Here is a 22313-nt window from a genome sequence, read left to right as displayed (position 1 = left end):
CTCTGCAGGGCGGGGCTCGCCCAGGGGAGCACCCACTGCACCCCTCCATCCCCAGAGCCCCCATTCCCTTGGCTCAGCATTCCCACCTCCCATTCCATGAGGGTTTTCCCCCTGCTCATTCCCAGCATGGGGTTTTGGGGTGGTGCTGGAGGTCAGGCTGGCTCTGATGTTTATTTGAACGCGCAAAAAGGATTTCCTGCCCCACCTTCTGCTCGTTTGGGAAGATTAGGGCTAATCTGAACGGTGTCCCAGCTCCTTCCACGGAAAAGCAGTAGTTTGAATTCACATTTATCCCTCTGTTTAGCATCGCTGGCTGGATCTATTAATAGCTTTTTTCCCAGTTCCTAATGTTAACAGAAGTTTCTCCGCATCCACACGCACACAGTTTTCCTTTGCCATTTCAAAGGCATGAATTTATGCTGGCAAACCCAAATGCATTTAAAGGGTGTTAAAATGGCATTTCCATGAGAGGAGCAGCTCAGTCTCTCCATCACCCACCTGAGCTGAGGGACCAAAGTTGGGTTGTTGTGCCCAAAGCTTTGATTTGGATCCCTCACCCAGGCCCTTATGGTCACAGATATCTCCAAATTATTCCCTTGGGAAGTGTTGGGATTTATGCAATTCCAGCCCTCCAAAAACCTGGAAGCTTGGAAGTTTCTCTCCCTCTGCACCTCACTTTCGTCATCTTTAAAACTCCTGTAAGTGAGCGCTCAGTTCATCGAGATAATGAGGGATGAGCAGGGTGGAAATCATGAGGTGTCAGGATAATTTTGATTTAGCTGAGACTGACAACTGTCAGGCTCCTTTGAAAGTCAGAATTTAAAAATAAACTGTATTATGAACAATTCTGGATGGGAAGAAATTGGAGCATTATAAACAAAGGCCTTATGTTCTATTAATTGATCGAGTGCCACTGCCATTAACAGACAGGATGGAAATATCTTTGATTCAAAGCAGTATCAATTTTTGAGCCCTTAATTAATGAATTCTTACTTTAAATTTTTTTTCCCCCTTCTTTAATTCAGTCCTAGAAATCTCCACTGAACTGAGGAATTAATCTCCAAAGCAGAGCAGGAATTCAGCCTTGTGGTCTGCTCCGCTCTGGGTCCTTGTTCAAGAAATGCCCCCAGTCCACCACAGTGCCAAGACCTTCTACCTGAACAGGCCAAAACCCCTTTCCTTCTTTCAGCAGGATCAGAAAATGGATTTCCTTATAAAACACAATGCAGTTAAGTCATGAAGAGCTGGTCCAGGTTTCACTGTATGAAAAAAGTGACAACCACCAGTGAATCCATCCAGGAGGCAGAAGCAGCTCAGGGAACCACAGCACAGCTCAAGGTGCAGATCCAGGTGGACCAAAACCCTCAAAAAACCCATGAGAAAAAAAAATAAAAATTAATCTATGAAGAATTTCAGGCCAGGGAGCAGATTTTGAAAACTGATTTCACATTTAAGGTCAAGGATGTGATGGAGCCCAAGGAAATGTGGCACAGTTCCTGACACCACGAGTCTTTATTCCAAGCAGAAGGTCATGCCAGGGAAAAATCCTGAGAAATGTCCTGGAAAACTGCCCTTGGTGGGGGCAGATTCCTCTCACCTTCCCTTTGTTCAGCCCCACACAATTATGCCTCAAACAAAGGCACTTCACCAACCTCAGCACCTCCCACAATTCCCTTTTCCTTATTGATGAGGATGGAAAGGAAAAGCCAGGAATTGATTTCCTTGGAGTTTCACCCAAATTATCACCGCCAAATCCCAGTTAGAGGCATCTGGACATCTTCATGCTGGACACCTCATGAAGAATTAAGAGTCAAGGAACACCCATCTCTTTCACAAATTTTACCTGAAAAGATGTGGGAAATAATGATAAAATGGAATATAATCCCTGTTTCTCTGAAGGGGCGTTTGAGAGAAAACTGGGCAGTGAATTTTTACCTTCCCTCCAGTTTGACACAGCCAGAAGCAAGTCAAGACTTCCCTACCTTCAAGGTGACTGTGGAGATATCACTTTGAAGTTTCGCACGTATTTTTGCTTTTTGAAGTTAATTGAATTCAGCCCAGTACCAAGCAGACTGGAATTAGACCCTTGCAACCTTCTATCGAGGCAGGAACCTCTGCATAGTGCCTAAAATGCATTTTTTGGTGCATTTTCCTTGTTTATCAGGCCCAAATTCTCCACAGTGACCCCCACGAAATGTCATTGCTCAGGATACCTGAAGAAAATGTGAGCCTCACGTTTGCTCTGGCCACCTAAAACCTCTCACATTATTCTTACAAATAATAGTATATGTCATATATGTCTCTCAGAAAGAATATTTACCCATCCTAATCTTTGTGTTCTCTGTAAAAGCAACTGTCAGAGCAGTTTATTCTTTAATTGTGCTGCATAATTAAAACACTGAACCTCCATCAACCTTGGAAGGGCTTTGAGGAATTCAACAGGCCTGAATTAAACAACAAATCTGGTCCATAATGAAATTTCTCTGCATTTCTGCTGCTGAAATAACTGTAACGTGTGGGTTCTGTTGGTTAAAATTTAGAAAATGTGGCTTAAACTTAGCCCAACCTCTGGCATATAACTTTCAGCTCAATCCATTCAAATGGCTCAGTTTAACACTTTATTTAAGAAACTTCTGAAGAGCCAGACAAAAATGCAGCTTAAAAACCATAAATGTTTTAAGGCAAACAAGATTTTGGGATTTGTCCCTCCTGCTTCAGCCTGCACCTGGAATGGAGGGATGAAAGCCCTTCCTTACCCCAGCCAGGTGGTTTTTTTCAGTGTAGACCAGAGAATGTTTAAATCATGGATTGTTTTCAATGGGCCCGCACAGCCCCTCAGCGCAACCCTCACACCCTGCTGTGCTCCTCTAATTAAATTGATTACTAATTTATCTTGAATTAAAACTCAATCAGCAACAACCAAACAGCACCACCATTAGCTCAATAAGGCTGTGCCTTCAACAGCTTTACTCCAGGTTTAATCCTGTTAATCTTTTCCTTTCCCAGCAGAGGAGAAAACAGGAGTGTGTAAAACCAGGACTCCTCTGGACTCGGGGTAATTAAAACCATGCTAAAGAGGTGTGAAAAATAAACTTGTTTTAGCACTGGGATATAAGAAATGATCTCACCTTGCTCCAGATTTTGGGCAAAGTCCCCTGCAGACCTGGCTGAGCCCGCAGTTTATGAATCTTCAGCCTTCCTCTGGGGGTTTATTAATTATTCAAGATGCACAAACAAACAAAGACCAGTTTACGCACAGGGTGGCTTTTCACCATTCCCAAATTCCTTCAAACCCCATCAGAGCCAGGCTGGGATTTATCTGGGCGCCCTTGAGCCGTAACTCCTCAGCTCTGCTGTGCCTCAGGACTGTGATTTACTCGGGGTGACCTTCCAGGTTGTGCTGTCTGGGAAGTTTTATGGGGACCTGATTAGTGACAAGCTCCAAGTGTAAGGGATCCAACGTGGCCCTCGGGGTGCTGAGTGACCCTCCCAGCTCCTGCTCGGGCCAGGGACACAGGAGATGAGCTGAGACAGGGAACACTTCACTGAACGCCACAAAAAGCTCTCTCCAGTGAGGGTGCTCAAGCTGTTGAGTCTCTGTCCTTGAAGGTTCTCCAGCCCCAGTCTCAGGTGACGTGCCCTGAGCTGGAGAGCTGGAGCAGAACATCTCCAGATGTTCTGGAACGTCTCCAGATGTTCCAGCCTCAGCAGCTCTGGTCCTGCAGGGCACTTCAAGGACAAGCACAGCAGAGAGGAGCTGGTACAGCTCCCACACGTGCCCCTTATGGGATGACAAAGGAATGTCACAGTGTCCTGAAACTGGGTTTTAATGCATCTGAGAATCAGGACAGAGTCCCAGAAAGGTTTGGGTGGGGAGGGACCTTAAAGCCCATCCAGTGCCACTTCTGTCCCACACCTCCCACTGTCCCAGGCTGCTCCAAGCCTGGCCTCGGACATTTCCAGGGATGGGGTAGCCATGAATTCTTTAGGCAATGAGAGCAAATAATGAAAATTATTCTATGTTTGCGCCTTTCCCCCAGCAAATCCCACTGTTCTGTACAAAATGGCAGCTCCAGAGCACATCCCAGGGCATAGTTTGCTCCTTCCATAGATTTTTTTTCCTGGAAGGCCTCCACCTGTTTGTGCTTGAACTTGGGAAGAGCTGAAATCCTTCCTTTGCCCTTCCCCTTCACCACTCACGTTGAGCTCCATGGGGTGATCCCAGCTGTGTTTGTTCTCTCCTGCTCGGTATCACAGAATCCCGTGCAGCTCCCACAGGCAGCTCCTGAACACTTGACAAACAATTTTCCCAATCACGATCCGCAGCAAAATCCCATTGCAGGCCCACTCTCCTGTCCATCAGACTGCCATTAGCAGAGGGAAAAGCTTTTGCTTGGAGCACTGCCCTCCCTCTCTGCCATCCCAAAACCTCCCACTCAGCTCTGGAAATAACAGCTCGCACGGCTCTGGAAGGATCCAGCAGCAGGAATATTCTCCTTTTTAATGAAGGCATCAGCGGCTTCTGCAATGAGGGGTGTGCATCAATCATGCTCATTAAACCCCAAATTTGGCTCCTCTCCCCATCACTGGCTCCTTTAGGCACCTCAGGAGTTTTTCAACTGCTCTGAACTCCACAGCTCCCACAGAAGTTTTTGGGGTTTGGTGCTTGTGATTAAAAACAACCTTGCCACAAGCAGAGCTGTGGGCAACTCTGGTGCAGCATTAAATTCGATCCAGAACTTTCCTTTTCCTGAATCTTGCTGCTGTTGGCTGCTGGGAGAGGCTGCCATGGGTCCCAACAGGGCTATCCCAAGGGAATCATGGAATTTGTGTTGGAAGGGACCTTCCAGTTGGCATTTGTGTTGGAAGGGACCTTGAAACCATCCAGTTCCAAGCCCTGCCATGGCAGGGAGACCTTGCACTGGAGGAAGCCCAGGCAGAGACAAGGTGAGAGCAGAGGGAAGGAGATCCATTCACAGAATCCCAGAGTCCCTGAGGTTGGAAAAGCCCTTCCAGACCCTCGAGTCCAAGCTGTGACCAGTCCCCACCTCGTCATTCAGCCCAGAGCACTGATGCCACGGCCAGGTCTTCCCTGGACACCTCCAGTGGGGGGGACAGGAGCCAGTGGACACAAAGGGGTCCCTGGCAGGGAAGGAGCAGCTTTACCTGAGGTGTCCTGAGGTCAAACCTCTCCTCTCCCTGTGATAACTGCTCCTGCCAGACCAGTCCAGGACACAGGGACAGGCTCCAGGACAGAGGGACAGCCACCAGGACACAGGGACAGGCTCCAGGACAGAGGGACAGCCACCAGGATACAGGGACAGCCCCCAGGACACAGGGACAGCCCCCAGGGACACAGGGACAGGCTCCAGGACACAGGGACAGGCTCCAGGACACAAGGACAGCCCCCAGGACAGAGGGACAGGAACCAGGACACAGGGACAGGCTCCAGGACACAAGGACAGCCCCCAGGGACAGAGGGACAGGCTCCAGGACACAAGGACAGCCCCCAGGGACAGAGGGACAGGAACCAGGACACAGGGACAGGCTCCAGGACAGAGGGACAGCCCCCAGGACACAGGGACAGGCTCCAGGACAGAGGGACAGGTTCCAGGACAGAGGGACAGGCACCAGGATACAGGGACAGGCTCCAGGACAGAGGGACAGGCACCAGGACACAAGGACAGCCCCCAGGACACAGGGACAGCCCCCAGGACACAGGCACAGGCTCCAGTGTGCTGAAGCCATGCCACATCAAATTAAAATGCTAAAGCAGGCTTTATCCACTTGTTTCTTGCAGGATCCATCACTTCCCTGGCTGATACCGTTCCTTATCTCTGGTCTGCTCAGAGCAGGGCCTGCACATCACTCCACACAACAGGGCCCGGGTCCCAGGACACCTCAGCATTCCTCCCATATAAATAACAATTTGTGAGTGCAAAGATTAGATAAACACCTTTTCCATAACCCTGGCAGTACATCTGCTGCTCTGAGAGAGCTGAGATGCCTTGGAGCTGCTCCAGAGGTGAATTTGATCCTTTTACACCAACTCCCTTTGGAGTCTCCCGATCCTTTCCCGTTGACGCATGCTCCTAACACTTGTTTCTGAATTATATCCCAGCACAAGTTGGCTAGGTAATTTTCCACCTATTTAATTGCAATTTTTGCCTTAGATACATCCACAGGAAACCCTTCATTCCACTGAGGGCTTTTTAATTTTTCACCCTTGTAAATAAAGATAACATCCATCATATCCAAAGTGTGTAAGAGATCCAACCTCCTGAGATCTCAGCACACTTGTTGAGGTGATCCTGGGTTAAGGATCTGAGCTAAATTTCCTTGAAGAAAGTGTCAGGAGTGATATTTATCCTCAACAGACTTGTGAGAAGTCCACAGAGAGGTCTGAGGGAGTGAAGGAGCCCTTTGCACTCCTTATGATCATCCCCAGGTCACATTCCCCGCGCAAACGATCTTCCTGCTGAAGCAAAAAAAGAAAAAGAAATGAAAGAAAAAGCAAGTGGGAAAATAAAAAGGACTCACAAGGAAAGCCAGAGGCCCAATTTAACAGCAGCTTTTCACAGCTTAATCAAGCTTTAGGTTTCTGTGTTTATCTTTGATGTTTCTCCAGAAGTTTCGAACCGCCAGAGGTGTGGGTGCAAAGCAAATCCCGAGCAGCTCCTGGATTTGGGAGCTGGCCACAGATATTCCATGTGGGGCTGGATCTCCACGGCCTTCGGAGCAGGGAGAGGTGAGGCTGCTCATTCCCCAGCCAGCTCTCGGGCAACGGAGTTTGGATCCTTGCATTGTTGGAATCTCCGTGGGGCTCTGCAGAGTTTATGGATTCTCCTGCTCAGGGAATGCCTGGACAGCTTCCAGAAGATCCCAGAATGGTTTGGGTGGGAAAGGATTTTAGAGACCCTGTGCATCCCTTGGAGTGTCGGAACTCACAATGTCCCTCAGACATTTTTGGAGGTTCCAGGCCCAGGTCAGAAGCATTTGAGACCCTGGCACATCTGGAAACAGCTGTGATTTTGGGTTTGAACATGGAATGATTTACCAGCCTTGCAGGAAGGACAAGGAGTCACAAAAGTTTAGATATTAGAGTAGAAATAGTCACAGAGTAGAGGGAAGAATTATGGAATCATTAATGTTGGACAAGACCTCCAAGATCATTGACTGAACCCACCATAGCTACAAAAACAAAAAGTGCCCTTTCTGCTCCTGTTTTGAACATTTCCAGTGGCTCCACGACTTCCCTGGAGATCTGTCCCAATATTTAACCACTCTTCCAGTGAAGGAATTGTTCCTGATATCCAACATACATGGCGGGGAGGAAAAGGCTGAGGAAAGTGAAAAGTGCCTCAGGTTTGTTCAGGGAGAAGAGGAGGGAGTGTGGGAGTCCAACCTTTTTCTGTTCTCTCAAAAATCTGGGAATAGGGAGCCAGACTCACCCCAGGAATACGCAACAAAACACAGAGGCAACAGGCACAAATCACAAGGAGAGAAATCCTGATTGCTCTTAATTTAAAAATATATAAAAATTAACCAAGGGAATTGTTAAGGACCAAAACACAGCTGAGAAATTTGGGGAATCTTCATCCTTCAGACTTGGACTGGACGAGGCCCTGTGGAACCCTGAGCTCCAAAACTGCCTCCAGAGGTTCCTTCCAAAAGAAATCCCTCTTTAATTCTACCACTCCGAGGTCTTTCATCCTGTTAAATCCTAATGTTGCCATGAAAAAACGCCCAGAAAATGTCATGTCCTGTGGCAACACAAATGAGTTAACACGGCACCGAGCTAAGAATTAACAGGATTTTATACAATGGGTGCCTGCAGCCTGTGAGCACCTTGGGAAAAACAAGCTGCCAGTCCATGCCAGGGCATGCCAGCAGCCTGCAGGGATCCAGTGCCTCTGATCCAGCACCACCCAACAGGAAAGGCTCTTGATTTCACTGCAGATTCACACGTTCTTTTTATAATTCCTTGGTATTAAACCCAGCTAATGATAACCCTTCACGCTCTTCTTCCATCAAAATATTTCAGGGATTATTTACAGACAGAGAGAGCTTTGCTTTGCCTGCTGCCTGTTTGAACTGTTGGATGAGCAGGGAAAAATCAAATTCTAATTTTTTCCATGCCTGTGCAGCTTCCCATGGAAAAGCTGAAGGAAAAACTGCATGGAATTAATGCTTTACTTTGGGTTTTTTTGAACAATTTCTCAGCTCCTCAAAGAGAAATGTCAAGAACTGTAATTTGGAGTCCTGCCTCGCTTGCTATGGATCATCCCCACCCCAAAATGTGTGGATAGGCAATGTGCTTCCAATTCCCTCTGGAGAGCAGGAATAGTCTGAATTTAATGGGAATTTGGACCCAGCAAAGGAGATTTGAGATCTGATTTTACCTCAGTGGTTCAGGCACAGCGTGGGGACCACAGAAATAAAGGAGTCCGAGCTGATGAGAAATAGCAGGAATGTAACAGGGGTGGGACTGGGATCTGTTCCAATTGAGCCCCATTCCTAATTCAGCACCTTAATTTCCTAAAGCACCCTCAGAAAGCAAATCTGATCCATTCACTGATAAACTCCCAGGATTCAAGTGACAATATTCCTAATTTTAAGCCTTTCATTAAATCAGAATCCAGAGTTTCATTAAGCATGTAAAATTCAACTCATCTTGGCATTAAAAACAACTAGAAAAGGAAATAAATACACAGAGCATTGTGATTTTTTTTTTCCTTTTTAATTCACTATTTTTCAGTCAATCCACTAGCAGCTGGTAATTCTGACAAGTTTGGGATTGGCACTGCTGGGAAAGGATGTTTTTCTGTGCTCTCCAAAATCCTTCAGCAGCAATTGTGAGCTAACCCAGGGACTTCTCCAGCACCAGGCTGCTGCCAACCAGCTGATTCCCAGGCAGCTGCCTGATCTCCCTCAGAATTATTCACAGCTTGGGGATGGAAAAGATAATAAACAGATGGAATAAGATGGTGAGAGGCTGGAGAAGAGAGGGGATAAATAAAGGTTCAAAATCTGCCAGCTGGGGAAATATGAGCCAGTAGGTACAAAGCAGGAGAAAAATGAAGTCTTGTCAAAGAGACAAGAGTGATTTGGTCAATTTTGGGAATGAAAATCCTTCTGTAATGAAGAAAATGAATGGAACAGCCACCAATCCCAGGCAGCAGTGACATTTTCAAGCAGTACTGGTGTAAGTAGTGAGCTGAAAATTTCATTTTTAGGGACCTGCCAGCTGCCAATCCAAAAGACAAATCTCAATAAAAAGAATGTGCCGGAGTTACTTTCAAAAATCAGTTTTCACTGAATCCTGGGATGGTTTGGGCGGGGAGGACCTTAAATCCCACCCAGCGCCACCCCTGCCATGGCAGGGACACCTCCCATGTCCCAGGTGCTCCAACCTGGCCTTGGGCACTGCCAGGGACCCAGGGACAGCCACAACCTCTCTGATATTCTGTTCTGGAAAATCCCATCTGGAAGCTGAGCTGGGTTAAAAATGAGCAAAAATCACCTGCAGTAGTAGGAATCAGAGCCATGGAATGATTTGGGGTGGAAATGAGCAAAAAAAACTCCTCCAGTTCCAACCCTGCCATGGGAAGGGATGCTCCTCACTGGATCAAAAGGCTCATCCCTGTTTCCATCTCCTCATCCACCTGCACAATTCTTTTAAGTGGCTCTAGTAGCTGGAATTCCACAGGAAAAAAGATCAAAGCCCGGGCAGTGAGAGGGGTTTTACGGCCTGGACATTCAAATGACCATTTTCTCACACAGATTTTTGGTTCTCATTCCCCACCAAGCTCTGCCTGAGCTTCCAAGTGCTGAGAGCCAAGGGAGACAGGATTGTAGGGATGGACAAATGAGCAGGAAAATGGATAATGGAGGCGATTCCCAAACCAGCCCAGTGCTGTGCTCCTCCAGCTCTCCAGTCTCCTGCAGTTGTGCAATTCAGAGCAAAGTCAGGCTGGAAAAGAATTCCCTACCAACAGCATTCCCAAACTTTTGGCTCAGGGAAGGAGCTGACGGTGACCCTGTTGGATTATTTTGTGTTGAATGCTGTAACAAAAACCCTGGATCACCACTGGCAGCCTGGGAGAGCTCCAGCTCCATCCCAGCCTCTCCACAGTTCCCAGAAATCCCGGAGCAGTTCCTTGGCACCAGGGATGTGAGGGATGAAGGGAGTGCTAGTGCCTGGCCCACTGTCTGTCCATGAAATATATTCCATTTAACACTGGCAAAATGAGTCGTCTCACAGCCTGGATTTACCACTTAAAAAAAAAAAAAAGAATTAAAGGAAAAAAATAAAGGAATTAAAAAGCTAATTATTTCTGTAACGCTGGAGTTTTTATTCCGCTGGGTTGCAGGTTTGGGGAGCAGAGTTTGATTTCCACAAGGATTTAGCACAGCCCTGCACAGGCCAGGGAGGGAGAGAGGAGCTGCCCTGGTTTCCTTTGGCTTCAGAATAACTCAGCTTGAATGAAAGGACAGAAACCCCATGGGCCAGACCTGTGCACTGCATTCATCCTGAAAATCTCTGGATGAGAAATTCCAATTAAATCACTGCTGCTACAGGCCTTGAAATACCTGTTAAAGTTTGACTTCAATGTTAAAATTCCAGGTCTTGGGAGTTTCTGCTATCCCAAATTGATCAGGGCAGTGCAGAAATTCAGGAGATTTTCTCTGTCCTGCAGCACAGAATTCCATTTACAGCACAGGATTTTCACCTTTCCCTCTTAAGCCCCTACTCCTCCCCCCTCTGTGAGCACACTGACTGGGCAGAACTGGGCAGAGAGAGTGGTTAAAATGGGATTTTTTGGGATAAATACCTGGTAATACTCTAAAAGCACTGTGGCATTCCTGCTGACTAAATGCAGGCTCTGTGCACCACATTTGCTCCCCAAATATTCCTCAATCCTGGTGCCAACCAACCCACTGAGAGCTTGCAGTGAGTGTGGGACTAAGCATTGCATTCCCATCCTCCCCAGGCAGCAGAGAGGCAGAGAAAAATCAAATATCCCTCTCCAGATATCTCAGAGCAAATCTTACAGACATGAGGATTTAAGTAGTTCAGGAAAAAAAAAAATATCAAAGGATGTTAATGGTTAATATCTTGCAAAACATCATTTCTTGCCTCTGTGCTGTCAGGAAAAGCTCTGAGAAGTGGTTTGGGGGAAAAGGAAGAAATTTTTGAAGACACGGAATAAAACAAACTGTAGGAATCTGCCAGAGTTTAATTCCAGAGGTTTTCCTGCTTAGTTAAACTCCAAACTAAGGACTCCACATTCCTGCCCAACCTGGGCAAGAATAATTTCAATTCATTTATGGAAAGGTGATGAATTCCAGTTGGTCAGAAATCCTGTAATCAGGAACTTTTTCTGGGGATGCTTTTACTCCAATTATTTCAGTATTTAGGAGCTGTGCTCCAATCCACATGGATCTGGGAAAACAGCCATGGGATTTTTGCTCTGCCACAAACCAACCCCGTGACTCGTTGTCCCCTGGGGTGGCACCACCTGTGTTTGGGCACTTTGGGTCCAGAGTTTGGTGATTTTTTTTTAACAATTTCTCAGCTCCTTAAAGAGAAATGCCAGGAACTGTAATTTGGAGTCCTGCCTTGCTTGCTATGGATCATCCCCAGCCCACACTGTGTGGACTGGCAATGTGCTCCCAGTTGCCTCAGGAGAGCAGGAATAATCTGAATTCTAATAGGAATTTGGACCCAGCAAAGGAGATTTGAGATCTGATTTTACCTGATAAATGATCTTTGAAGAATGAGGAATCATCAAAACGCTCACGAGAAGCATTCCCAGATGTCACCTCCCCCCAGGACAGGGGGAACCCTCTGGGGAAACAATTCCTTGTGGCTGAGGAAATCACCTTCCCTGCCTCTCCCAGCTGCTCCTGACTGGCAGGGCAAGGCCCCAGAGTGACATTTTAATTACCAGGGAGATGGAATTTTTGTAGTGATACTGATGGAGACCAGAAAAAAGGCTTGGGTCGATGTGCTCCTTGCTCGGTCTTTGCTTATTTTAAAGCACAGAATGGCAAAAGCAATTTATAAACTGCAGCTGCATCAACGCTGTTGGTGTTGAGCAAATTGGTTCCTCATTCCCAGTTCTGGCAGAAGTCACATCCAGGGAAGGAGCAGGGGGCCACGGGAATCCAAACCCAGCTCAAACTCTGGAATTCCTGCCTTACATCAGCCCTTTTCAGAAGAAAAAACCAAAAAACCTCCCAGTTTCAAGTGGAAATGAGGAGTTCTGGGATGGAAAATCCCTTTCTGTTTTCTGAGAGGTCTGAAGGCTGTGCCCTCTGCTGAGCAGAACAAACCAAAGCACCACAGGTTGCCCAGAGAGATTTTGGATTCCCCATGCCTGGAATTGCCCTGGGACAAGGGGTGGGACTGGATGATCCTTCCAATCCAAACCATTCCAAGATTTGATCATATTTTATAGTATAATTTTCTTCATTCTGTCTGATAAATCTAGTTATCCTCCCTTTATCTAATTCATTAAGCCACAAAGCAAACAGAGAATTTCCTCACCAATTTCAGAGGGTTTAGGAAGATCCTCAGTGAGGCCAGGCAGACCCGAATTCCTGTGTTAAATCCTACTATTGATTTCCTGAACATGAACATTCCTGTCACCTGTACACTCCAGCTGGATCAGGTCAGAGCTGATTATTCAGGGAGGTAAAATGGAAATGTCCCTGGCCAGCAGGGAGAGATAAAGGATTCACTGAACACTTGGACTGGGGAATTTTAACTTCCCAGTTACTTTTAAGCTGAGATTTTAACTTCTTTTAGTTTAAATATCTGACTTAAACTAAATATTAAACTAAATATTTAGTTTAAATATCTTATATATTAATTCTTACAGGCACCCCAAGTTTTATTCTGTTTTACCTTAACTGGAACTGAACCAGGTGGAGGAAAATGTGTTTGAGAATCTTCTGAATTGAGAATCTTCTTCAGAAATGGCTCACTGACCAAATTCCCCTCTCCCAGTTCATTTCTGGCCTTTCCTACGTGACCAGTGCAGCAGGGGAGGTTTGGCACTGCTGCTTGAGCCTCTCCTGCCTGGAGCTTCTCCCTCGCACTGCAGAACTCTCAGGCTGCTGTTTATTTATTACATCCAGAACAGGCCCAAACCCCCCCCAATTAAATCCAGTAATTCATCACTGCCCTGGGCCAGCCAGCACTACGATGACACATCCATTAGCAACCCCAAAACCAGAATTAAGTGAGAGGAGGAAACTTCCAGCACCGACTTTGAAGCTTCTTTAAAACACAAATTTGGGGCAGATGGGACTGTTCTGAGCAGGGGCTCTGCAAGCACTTTTGAGATGGGAATTTGGCTGCAGAGGTTTGGGAGGGGGGCTGCAGGCAGCTGTGCAATAATGCAGGCTGGAAAAAGCTCTGGGGCAGGACTGGGGCACAGCAAGGCAGAAAATGCGTCTGGGGAGTGGGCAGGACTCGGGGTGATTTTCCCTATTTTTATAAAAATCGAGGAGTTGGAGAGCCAGGCTCTGGTTTGCAAAGGGATTTTGGGCCAAGTGAGGATTTTCCCCCTTAACAAGAAGGTAAAGGATGCACCAATGGAAAAATCCAGCACAGTCACCATTGTTAGACCTCCTTGTTTTAGCTGCAGTAGGAATCAGTCAGGAAACAGCTTCTGGAAGGATTTGGGCCTCTCTCCCTGCAAATTCCATTTTCCCTGCCATCAGTGGGCCAGCACATTCACATTTCCCCCTCAGTGGCACTGAGACCCCATCCCTCCATGTGCATTGGCACAAATAATCTTCATTTAAACTGTACCCATCCCCATTAATGCTGTGCCCATCCCTATTTCTCTCTCAGTGTCACTGACACTCCATCCCTCCATGTCCATTGGCACAAATAATCTTCATTAAAGCTGTGCCTGTCCCCATTAAAGCTGTGCAGATCACAATAAAAGCTGTGCCCATCCCCATTAATGCTGTGCCCATCCCCATTTTCCCCTCAGTGGCACCAAGACTCCATCCCTCCATGCCCACTGGCACAAAAATTCCCCATTAAAGCTGTGCCCATCCCCGTTCTCCAGGCCTCCCCTCCCAGCTCCCACCCAACTCTCTCTGAGCCAACAAAGTCACAGGATCCCTCTCCAGCAGCTCTGGCTCATTTGCTGCTCCCAAAACGAGGATTTTCTCTTGTTCCCAGTGCTCTGAATGCAAAGCTTGGATGCAAATATGCCCAGCCCCTCCCTCCTGGAGAGTAATATGGACAACTCCAGTTATTAATTCCCCATTGTTGTTCCGACTTTAAACTGCTCTTTAAAGCCACTGCGATCTCTTTCTGGCAGTGGAGGAAAAGAACTCTTTAATCACTAAAAGTGCATTAAAAATTCAGCACTTGAATCCTGCCTAATAGATTGATATTTCCCATGAGCTGGCAGGGGAAGATTAGCTATTAAAAATTCCCCTGTCCACTGGCATGTTAAATCCACCTGAAATTGGGCCCTGCTTGTTTGCTTGTTTGTTTTTCTGGTTAAAGAGACACTTAAATTCTGACCTCCTCACACTTTAAATAAATCAAGGGAATTTATTTCTGTGTTTTTACAGGGTTTTAAGGCTGGCTTCCATTTCCAGAGCTGCAGACACTGGATCCTGCCTGTCCTTCCCAAATTCCCAAGGCTGCCTCGATGTTTGCAGGACACTGGATGAGGAGCTTGGTGCATTTAAATCCAGGTGTTGTAAACTCTGCAAATTCTGCTTTGCCACCCAAACATTTAAATCCAGGTGTCGTAAACTCTGCAAATTCTGCTTTGTCACCCAAACATTTAAATCCAGGTGTCATCAACTCTGCAAATTCTGCTTTGCCACCCAAACTCCATTAAGTGGGTTGAGGATGAAGCTAAAGAAAACACAAACACTGCAGAGAATCAGGAAATCGAATGAAAGATTAAATCAGCCTCTGGAAATGCAAATTCCTCCCCACTGATGGATTCAGGGGATGTAGGGAGGAGTTTATTCACAGGCTAAAAGCAGGGAAAATCACCAGCTCCTTCCTCAGTTCTTCATTCCTCCCATCCATCCCTTCAGGGATCTGCCCTTCAAGAATCAAGGCTCTGGTGTTAAAATTATTATTGAGTCAGACTTGATCTCAGAGCTCTTTTCCAACCTTGTTCAACTCATGTGCAACAACCAGAGACCTCAAAAAGGGCATAAAAAGAGCTAAAATTAAACCAATCAGCAAGGAAAACACTCCGAATTGGTCAAGTTTGGGGCTTTTTCTTTCCTTTTTTCTCATAAAAACAACACAAATGCTTTGAATTTGACCAATGCTGGACACGTCAGATATTTATGGTCACAAAAAGTAAGAAAAAGAAAAGTAATTTATAGACAAATCCACCCTGTCTGAATTCTGCAGCTGAGCAAATTCTGCTTTGACAAGATCCCGTAGATAAATTTCTGTTTCATTTCATGGTACTCTTCCAGTGTGATGTTCCAACCAGAAACCACACTGGGAACAATTTGGGATGGAATAGAAAATGATAATGTCTAGACAGCAATGCTGCCTGAAGTATTTTCAGCGAATATAAAAAAACAAGGATTAGCAGCAGCTCTAATAGCTACAAGTTAGCAATGACAATGTTAATTTTAATTTTAATGATTCGAGGTGGGCACGCAAAAAAAAAAAAAAAACAAACACAAACACAAAACAAACTCATTGAGCTGGAATAGGAGTTTTAATTTGGAAAGCTGGACAATTATTAATCATTTGTATTATTCAATTAATAGTGACTTTTCTAATTAATAGGATGCTTTATGTCCCCATCTGGTATTTAAAGACATCATTCATTTTTATTCTTGGGAAATAAACAGCTGCAAAGGGGGTTGATGCACTAATGGGAGAGGGAAATTAAGCACTGGATTTGCTTTTCCATTTTATACCAAATAATTCTCTTGGAAAATAATATTTTTTTGAATGCTCCAATGATTTAATGTCCTTTATCCCCATCAACAACCCTCCCCCCTTTTTGTTTTTTCTATTCACAGAACATTTTCTGTGGAGAAACCCTTGAAATTGTGAAATCCAGAAAGTGTCTTCATGCAAATATTTGCACAGGGAGCGACCCAGAGCGGAACTCAGCACTTCAGATAAAATAGAAATATAAAAATATTCCTCCTAAACTTCTTTTGTGTCTCAAAAAAGGCAGCTTGGACTCAGGAGGAGCCTTTCAGGGACTTGTCACATCCAAATACTTGCAGGAGAATTTAAAATTCTGTTCTACCGAGGTCAAATGAAGCCAAACTGGAGGTATTTAGTTATCACCTCTGTTTTGTGAAAAAAAGAAATTACATGGGTTTGGGGTTTTTTAAAAGAAATAAGGAATAGAATTATAAGAGTGGCATTAGAAAAATGATAATCAGGTTTTGTCAGAACAAAAACAACAGATTGGGGGATCTGGATCCTGTAGGGTTGGGAATGATGGGAATCTGTTCCTTTCTGTCTCAAAAAACTCACATTTTGAAGAGCTCAGCTGAGTTTTGCAGCTCAGCTCCCCCGGCCAAAGCTGGTTCTTGGCTTTTCCAGGAGTAAGAAAGAAAAATGGGGAAAAAAACCATCAAAAATTCCACACTGGATGGGGGAAAAAAACCTCACACAAAACACTATTTATTATTTTTTTTAATTAAAAAATATTAAATTAAAAACGATTACTTAAATAAATATTCATTTAAAAATTATAAATGTAAAAACCAAAATCATTATAATATAAAATAGTTTTAAATTTTTATTATAAAATAATAAATAGCTTTTAAAACTAATAAATAATTATTATAATTTTTTAACTTATTGCTTTTATTTAATTATGTTATAAATATTTTTACCGAATAAATTTCTATTTTATATATACACACACATGTTGGAAATAGAAAGGAAAGAAGACAAAGGGGTGGGAAAGAGAAATAAAAAAAGAGTGACAAAAGAGAGGGAAGAAGAAAAAAGGGTGGGAAAGAGAGAGGGAACTAAAAAATGGGGGAAAAGTGAGGGCAGAAGAAAAGGGAAGAGACTGAAGGAGGAAATGGGATGGAAATAGAGAGGGAAGGAGAAAATGGGGGGAAGTGAGGAAAGGAAAAATGAGTGGGAAAGAGAAGTAAAAAAGGAGTGGGAAAAGAGAAGGAAGAAGGAAAAAGGGGTGGAAAAACAGAGGGAAGAAGAAAAGGTGGGGAGGGAAGGAGAAAAAGGGAAGAAAAGGAAGAAAACTGAGGGGGAAGATGGAAGTAAACATGGGGGGAAAGAGAGGGAAGAAGAAAAGAGAGAAAAGAGAGGGAAGGAGAAAAAAGGGGCAGAAAAAGAGAGGGAAGAAGAAGGGGAAAAAAAGAAGAAAAGGGAGGCAAGGAAAGAAGAAGAGGGGTGGAGGAAAGACAGAAGGGAGAAAAGGAAAAGAAGGATGGAAGGAAAGAAGGAGGAGGAAAAGGAAAGAAGAAGGGAGAAAAAAGGAATCAGAAGGGGAAGAAAGAAAGAAGAAGAAGGAGGGGGAAGAGAAAGAAAAATGGGAGGAAAGGAAAGAAGAAGAAGAAGAGGGGGAGGAAAACACCCTAAGATTAAAAATTGGAAATAAAAGCCCCAACCAGAAATAAAACTCCATCCTCCATCCATCATCTGCTCACATCACCCGTCAGGCTGGAAATGCTGACGTGGAGGAGGCTCCCATTCCCAGCCAGCTGAAGATCCTGATTCCCTGGATAAGATCTCAGAAAGGATTTTTTTCGCCCGGTACAATTTCTCATTTGTCAGGTTCCAGCCCAGGGCTCTGGACAAGTTCTACAGGCATGGGATGTTCTGTGCCTGGCCCACTGTCTGTCCATGAAATATATTCCATTTAACACTGGCAAAGTGAGTCATCTCACAGCCTGAATTTACCACTTAAAAAAAAAGAATTAAAGAAAAAAAATAAAGGAATAAAAAAGCTAATTATTTCTGTAACCAGGCAATGAGATAGGAGAAAATTGCAACCAGAGCTTCAGCTCCTCAGAATTTGCTGGTTTTGCTTCTCTTTCCCGTGGGTTGGGGTTTAACACTAGTCCAGACCCTGCTCTGGTTCAAACATTCCCCAGAATACTGGGGCTGGGTCATATTTTTACTATTTTCTCCAGGGCTTTGTCACATCCTGACTGTTCACCTCCAAAGAGAGACACAGATTGAGAGTGGGCCTAAATAAATTGATTATTTTAAGTATTTTCAGCATTAAATCAGGACAGCAGTTTGCAGCCCAGGCATGGTTTAGAGGGTGAGGATGTTCTTTAATGTGTTTGCCTTAATAAAAAGGGCCATAAAACCGTATTGAATTAAAGCACTGAGGAAAACGGGGCAATAAACACAACTCATCCCCTACAACCTCCCAGACAGAGCCTACCTGCGCTCCTGAAAGTTGCTCTGAAAGGCAATTTTCAGGGAAGCAAATGGGATTCAGGGATCCTGGCCACAAATCGAAGGTTTAAACTGATTTTTCATCCAGCGGCGAGCAGCCAGGTGTGTGCATTTATCCCCTGGGATCTGAGCTCTCCGTGGCACCTTCCCAGGGCAGGGAAGTCACAGGGCCTGGGGCAGGACGGGGCAGGACAGGTGAGTCCCACGGCCCCAGAGAATGCCAGGTGGGTTTACCTTGGAACAAACCTTAAATATGTGTCCCAGACTGAAAGGCAAGGTGTGTTCCATTTGCCATCTGCATGGCAGTTGTCTTCTGATAACTGGGCAGTTTTCCTTATCTCCTCCACAACCAATCCTCTCTCAGGGGAAACATCTGCTGATAATGAGCTGTTAAATGTCACTGGTGACTGATAGGAGCTGTAACATCCCACTGGGAGATGCTCTGCCCAGAGGGAGGAGCCAAGCATTCCTACCTGGATATAATCTGGAGTTTCTGGAACACCAGCGCAGCTTTTTCTGTGCTGGATTTTCCCAGAGGAGCAGCTGCCTCTTCAGAGGGAGGCTACACCCTTTCCTGCAGGATCACTGCTCCAACAGAACCACACCCGACACTCCAGGAGCACTGCAGCCACAATTCCAACTGGACTGCAGCCAACACCCTGTCCAGCAGTGTCAGGTTGTGTTCTGACTCTGTCAGTGTTGTTTCGGTTTACTCATTGTTTATTTTATCTTTTTATTTTCTTCCCTAATAAAGAACTGTTATTCTAGCTCCCATATCTTTGCCTGAGAGCCCCCCTTTAATTTCAAATTTTTTAACAATTCGGAGGGAAGGGCTCTACATTTTTCCATTTCAGGGGAGGCTCCTGCCTTCCTTAACAGACACTTGGTCTTTCCAAACCTAGACAATGTGATCCTATTAAATATGATCCCATGGGCAGGGACACCTTCCCCTATCCCAGGGTGCTCCAGGTCCCACCCAGCCCGGCCTCGGACACTTCCAGGGATGCAGGGGCAGCCCCAGACCTTCAGGCCAGCCTGTCCCCGCTGTGTGCAGGACCTGGACACACCCAACCCCCTGTCCTGCCAAATCTCTGGAATCAACACTCCCAGAGCTTTTGTATTTAATTGTTTGTGCTTTGGGATTTGTTGGATTGCAAATGAATAAACCCATCAACGGCACGGAATGGATAATGAGAACAATTATGTGGGATCTCCCGGAGGTCCTGGGATATTCCCTGGTAGTGGTGCAAGGGGGAAGGTGCAGATATTTCCCATTTAACCATTCCAAGTGCCAGCTCTGGGCACAGGCACCACTGAAAGGGAGGAAGTAAAAAATAAGGAACTCCAGGATAGATTTATTCCCAACAAACAGAGCACTTGGCATTCATACAGGCAGCTCCAGCTTGATATGATATTTAATTTAAAGCTTGGGCTGCTACACGAACACTCCCAAAGTTATTTTATCCCATAGAATCTGATTTTTATTTGAATTCCTTCCCATTAATGCTCTGGGTCAGTTCTGAACAGGCCAAGTGGAAACTTGAACACGAACACCATGACAGCCCATGGAAATTTTCACCTTCTTTATCTCCTGTCCCCTTTCCAGGACTCCTACTGAACAAAATCTGGGGGCTTTACCTATACCCAGATAAAGATTTCCATGGGTTTGTCCCTTTCCCTGCCCATTGGGTGTCAGGAATTTTCCTGGAGGAGCCAATGGAGTTAAAGGATTCTTCCACCACGAGCTTTGACTTTCAAATGGAAGCCGTGGGATGAAATGCATCATTCCCGTGGCCAGAACGGAGCTGCTGGAGCTACAGGAAATGGATCCAGGCCGTGGATCATTAGCCATGTGTGGAGTGCTGCTCCCAGAATTAATGGATGCTGTGGCACGCCTTGGGACTGCTGCAGCCTGTTCCAGTCAGCTGCAAAAGGACAGAGGCAAAATTCTCTTCTGTTTTTTCCCCTTTCTCTCTCTCTTTTCTTCCTTCCTGCCTCCTTCGAGAATCCACGCTGCTCGGAGATGCTCCGCGGAGTAATTCCTGATCTGTATTTGTGTCTGAATATGATCTGTGTTTGCATTTTTCAGCTGTAAAGGTGGGACAGAGCCTGTCTGAGCAGCTGCAGCATTGTGGGGTCCCTCCTGAGGGTCTGGAGTTTGGAACTGGTGCTGGGTCGTTGTTGCTTTGTGCACGTGGAGGTTTCATGGGTTGGATGTTTCCTCATTTCTCCAGGTTCTGACAGTGCTCCCAGTGGATGTTTCCTTGCAGAAATTCCCTCCTGACACCAACAGCTTGGCTGGTGCCACCCAGCTGTGCCCTCCCCAGCCCAGCTGTTGTGGCAAAAGCACTTTCAGAAGATTTGTTTGCCAGTCCAAACCTGATGTTAGCAGCTTTCCATGCCACTGCCTCCTACAGGTGCTCAGTCTTTACAGCCTACAGCAACAATCCCGCAGAAATTACCTTATTCCGTGGGAATTGGTTAAATTCAGCAAGACCCAGCAACCCCCAGTTCCTGATGCACAAACTCCACTAAATTACAAAACAAACCCTGCCAAGGAGCTTTTTCACTGCTTTTTCCCTGTGCAGGGCCTGGCAGCTCCTCTGAGCCCCACAGAAAAATCACATTTCTTGGCACCAGAGGCCACAGCCATTTTCCAGGTGCTGCTGGTGACAAAACCTCCCCTGGATGACCCCACTCCCCGGGGGTGGCACAGCCCAGGTGCCCTTTGCCTTCTCACATACCTGGACAAGCTCCAGGAGAACGATGGAAATTGTTCCTTCCCCAAAATCCAGTTAGGCACATCCTCAGCCTTTCCCTCACTCACTCCACAATTACCTGGCTAAGATAATTATTCCCCTCTTTCAGGTCATTTGAAGCAGATTTATTAATTGTATAGGAAAGAAGGACGTCGATAATGTCTTCCATATTTCCTTTATTAATTTTTAATTATTTTCTCTTAATTATTAGGACCCACTCTGCAATGTCCTGGATGAATGCTCATAATTAAAGTTCAAGTATTTGCTCTAAATTAAATCTGATCTCAGCTCTTGGGCAGAGGGAGGTGTGTGGGGGGATTTTTTTTCCCTTTTGAACATGGAAAATTGAGGAAACACATTTGTTTCTGCCATCCACGGACGAGCTGCTTCTTTTCAAGACAAATATTCCCCCAAGTTAATTTGGAGGTGGTTACATAATGCAGAATATCAATTTTGGGGTGACATATGGGCAGAATAACAATTCCAACGCAGCCAGTGACCATTATTGCTCCATAAAGGACCTCGCTGGGGCCACACGTTCGTTCCATTCCCTGCAGCTGACAAAAAAGCCCAAAAATGAGAAATGCTTCACATTTCCCCACATAAATACTTCCCTCAAGGCCACAATCCCTCACTTCCTGGCATGGCTCCAATTTATTAATCCAGCCCCACTGCAAAAAAAAAAAAAAATTCCATTGTGGGCACCACAAAGTCCCTTTTCCTCTGCCCCATCCAGCAGTTTCCACATAAAAATTGGGATGAACACCATGAAATACAGCCCTGAAAGCTCTTCTCTCCCATTTTAATACAGCCCAGAAGCTGTCTGAAAACACTCCCTGAAAATTCCCAATCCAAGGGAAACAAGCCCAAGAAATTCCAAATTCAAGGAAAACAAGTCCTCAAAATTGTCAATCCAAGGTAAACAAGTCCTGGAAATTCCTGATCTAAGGGAAACAAATCCTGAAAATTCCCAATCCCAGGGAAAAAAAATCCTGAATATTCCTGATGCAAGGGAAACAAGTCCTCAAAATTCTCAATCCAAGCAAAACAAGCCCTGAAAATTCCTGATCCAAGGTGCTGTTTTGTGCTCCTGTTGGATCCCTTTTGGTTGGACAGGTTTGTGCTTTAATCCC

At 45.4% G+C, this 22313-nt stretch overlaps 1 protein-coding gene across 3 annotated transcripts in view; it reads right to left on the bottom strand.

Moving 5' to 3' along the window:
* The window catches only part of LRRTM4 (leucine rich repeat transmembrane neuronal 4), a 172042-nt gene that overhangs the window by 44036 nt on the left and 105693 nt on the right, over positions 1 to 22313 (bottom strand). Inside the window, exon 3 of one of the 3 annotated variants that reach the window (XM_085559242.1) lies at positions 7096 to 21737. The exons of the other annotated variants lie outside the window; for them this stretch is intronic. Coding sequence (XP_085415368.1) covers positions 21465 to 21737 — 273 coding nt within the window. The 3' untranslated portion in view covers positions 7096 to 21464. Of the gene's footprint in view, positions 1 to 7095; positions 21738 to 22313 lie in introns of those variants that run through there. 3 annotated transcript variants of the gene reach the window in all.

Source organism: Lonchura striata, chromosome 22, assembly GCF_050655825.1.
Source record: "Lonchura striata isolate lonStrDom1 chromosome 22, ASM5065582v1, whole genome shotgun sequence".
In the NCBI taxonomy this organism is placed as follows: Eukaryota; Metazoa; Chordata; class Aves; order Passeriformes; family Estrildidae; genus Lonchura; species Lonchura striata.
This window is presented reverse-complemented; position numbering and strand designations above follow the sequence as displayed.